The sequence below is a fragment of the Capsella rubella genome, unplaced genomic scaffold (genome assembly GCF_000375325.1).
Source record: "Capsella rubella cultivar Monte Gargano unplaced genomic scaffold, Caprub1_0 scaffold_16, whole genome shotgun sequence".
Taxonomy (NCBI): Eukaryota; Viridiplantae; Streptophyta; class Magnoliopsida; order Brassicales; family Brassicaceae; genus Capsella; species Capsella rubella.
This window is the reverse complement of record NW_006238908.1, coordinates 80,279-81,704: the sequence shown is the minus strand read 5'-3', so window position 1 is coordinate 81,704 and position 1,426 is coordinate 80,279. Positions and strand designations below refer to the sequence as shown.

Sequence of the window (1,426 nt, the reverse complement as noted above, 5' to 3'; positions counted from 1 at the left end):
GAATTCTTCGAATTCTTGCAGAATATAGAAGCCTCAATACGATCACCCTACAATAAGAATCCATTATTTTTTCAGTTGTTATATCTAAACCAATCAATATAACCTATTAAGCAATTCTAGTGATTAATATGTTATAGAGTTCTAAACAATTGAGTTTAGCACAATTACATTTAGAAATCATCTACTTCAAGCGTTATGTCCAACCATGATCACAATAATCAAGTATGCTTAAATTGCTATATGTAAACCATTCAACTAATCGATTCGATGACTATATTTAAGTTACAAACGAATGCTATATGTAAATAGGATAGTTAATTACCCTTTGATCAGCAAGGATTAAAACCCTTTTCGTCATGAAATCCCTCATGTAAGCAATACTCAAAATCTTCACGTCTATGTTCCAATCCGTCCTCGACGGATTCAAATTGGCTATGGAATCCCTCCGCATTTTGAAACGCCGTGTAGAATTACGCGATATTTTTGAAGAATTTGTAGAAGAAAAGATTTCGTGTTTAAGAGTTTTATCGGTTCACTATTGCCAAATAGATTCACAGTTGGAAGAAGATGAAAAGTCTATTAATGAAACAATATATATAATCATAAATCGAAACAGTGCGTCGTTTATGTTTTCAGTTAAGTTTAATTTTTCGACTTTTTGTATAAAACTGTTATTTCGTGTGAAATTAGTATGTTCTATTCAAATCATAAATAATAAATTAGATTTGATTAATGTTTGATTATTTTTGGTAAATTGGTATTTTAAAGATTTTTTTGGCACTAAACGAATTTCCAAATATATTCTATACATTAAATTGATCGGTAAATGGACTAATAATTTTAATTTAGCTAAAATATTAGTAATTGTATTAAGTCTAATTTTTTAAAATCAAAAAACAATAGTTTGATAGATTTAAAATTTAAAACAAATGCAATAGCATTATTACTCAAGTTTGGAAAAAATATCTTAAGAGGATGCATTGTAATGCTTATTCGTGCATGGAAAGTTAAACACGTAAAACTTTAAGAAGGAAACCCAAGTGTTTTTAGAGATTATTAAAGTATAAATTTTTCAAAAACAACAATGTAAACTACTATTAAAACTTTCGAAATTACATCTTCATATATTTTAAAACTATAATACTCTATTTTGCTAATTATAAAGAAACTTTTACACCTTAAATATAATTTTTTAGTTGTAATGCATTTTTTAAGTTGCGATTATAAGTATTAGAGAATTTATTTAGAAAATACATTAGGTTTATTCGATAAAAATTAAAAAGATGAACTATTCAAAGCGAAATTATTCAAGAGTGCAACCATAAAAGTGGATGCATGATAATAATTATTCTTACATGAAAATAAAGCACGTAAAACTGGATATGCAACAACTTGATACGTAACTAAATGTTATCAAAAACTTCTT

General features: G+C 26.6%; 1 protein-coding gene across 1 annotated transcript in view; it reads right to left on the bottom strand.

Moving 5' to 3' along the window:
• Window positions 1–535: 535 nt before the first annotated feature.
• The window catches only part of LOC111829230, a 1,395-nt gene continuing 504 nt past the window's right edge, over window positions 536–1,426 (bottom strand). Inside the window, exon 2 of the mRNA XM_023777877.1 lies at window positions 536–576. Coding sequence (XP_023633645.1) covers window positions 536–576 — 41 coding nt within the window. The remainder of the gene's footprint in view (window positions 577–1,426) is intronic.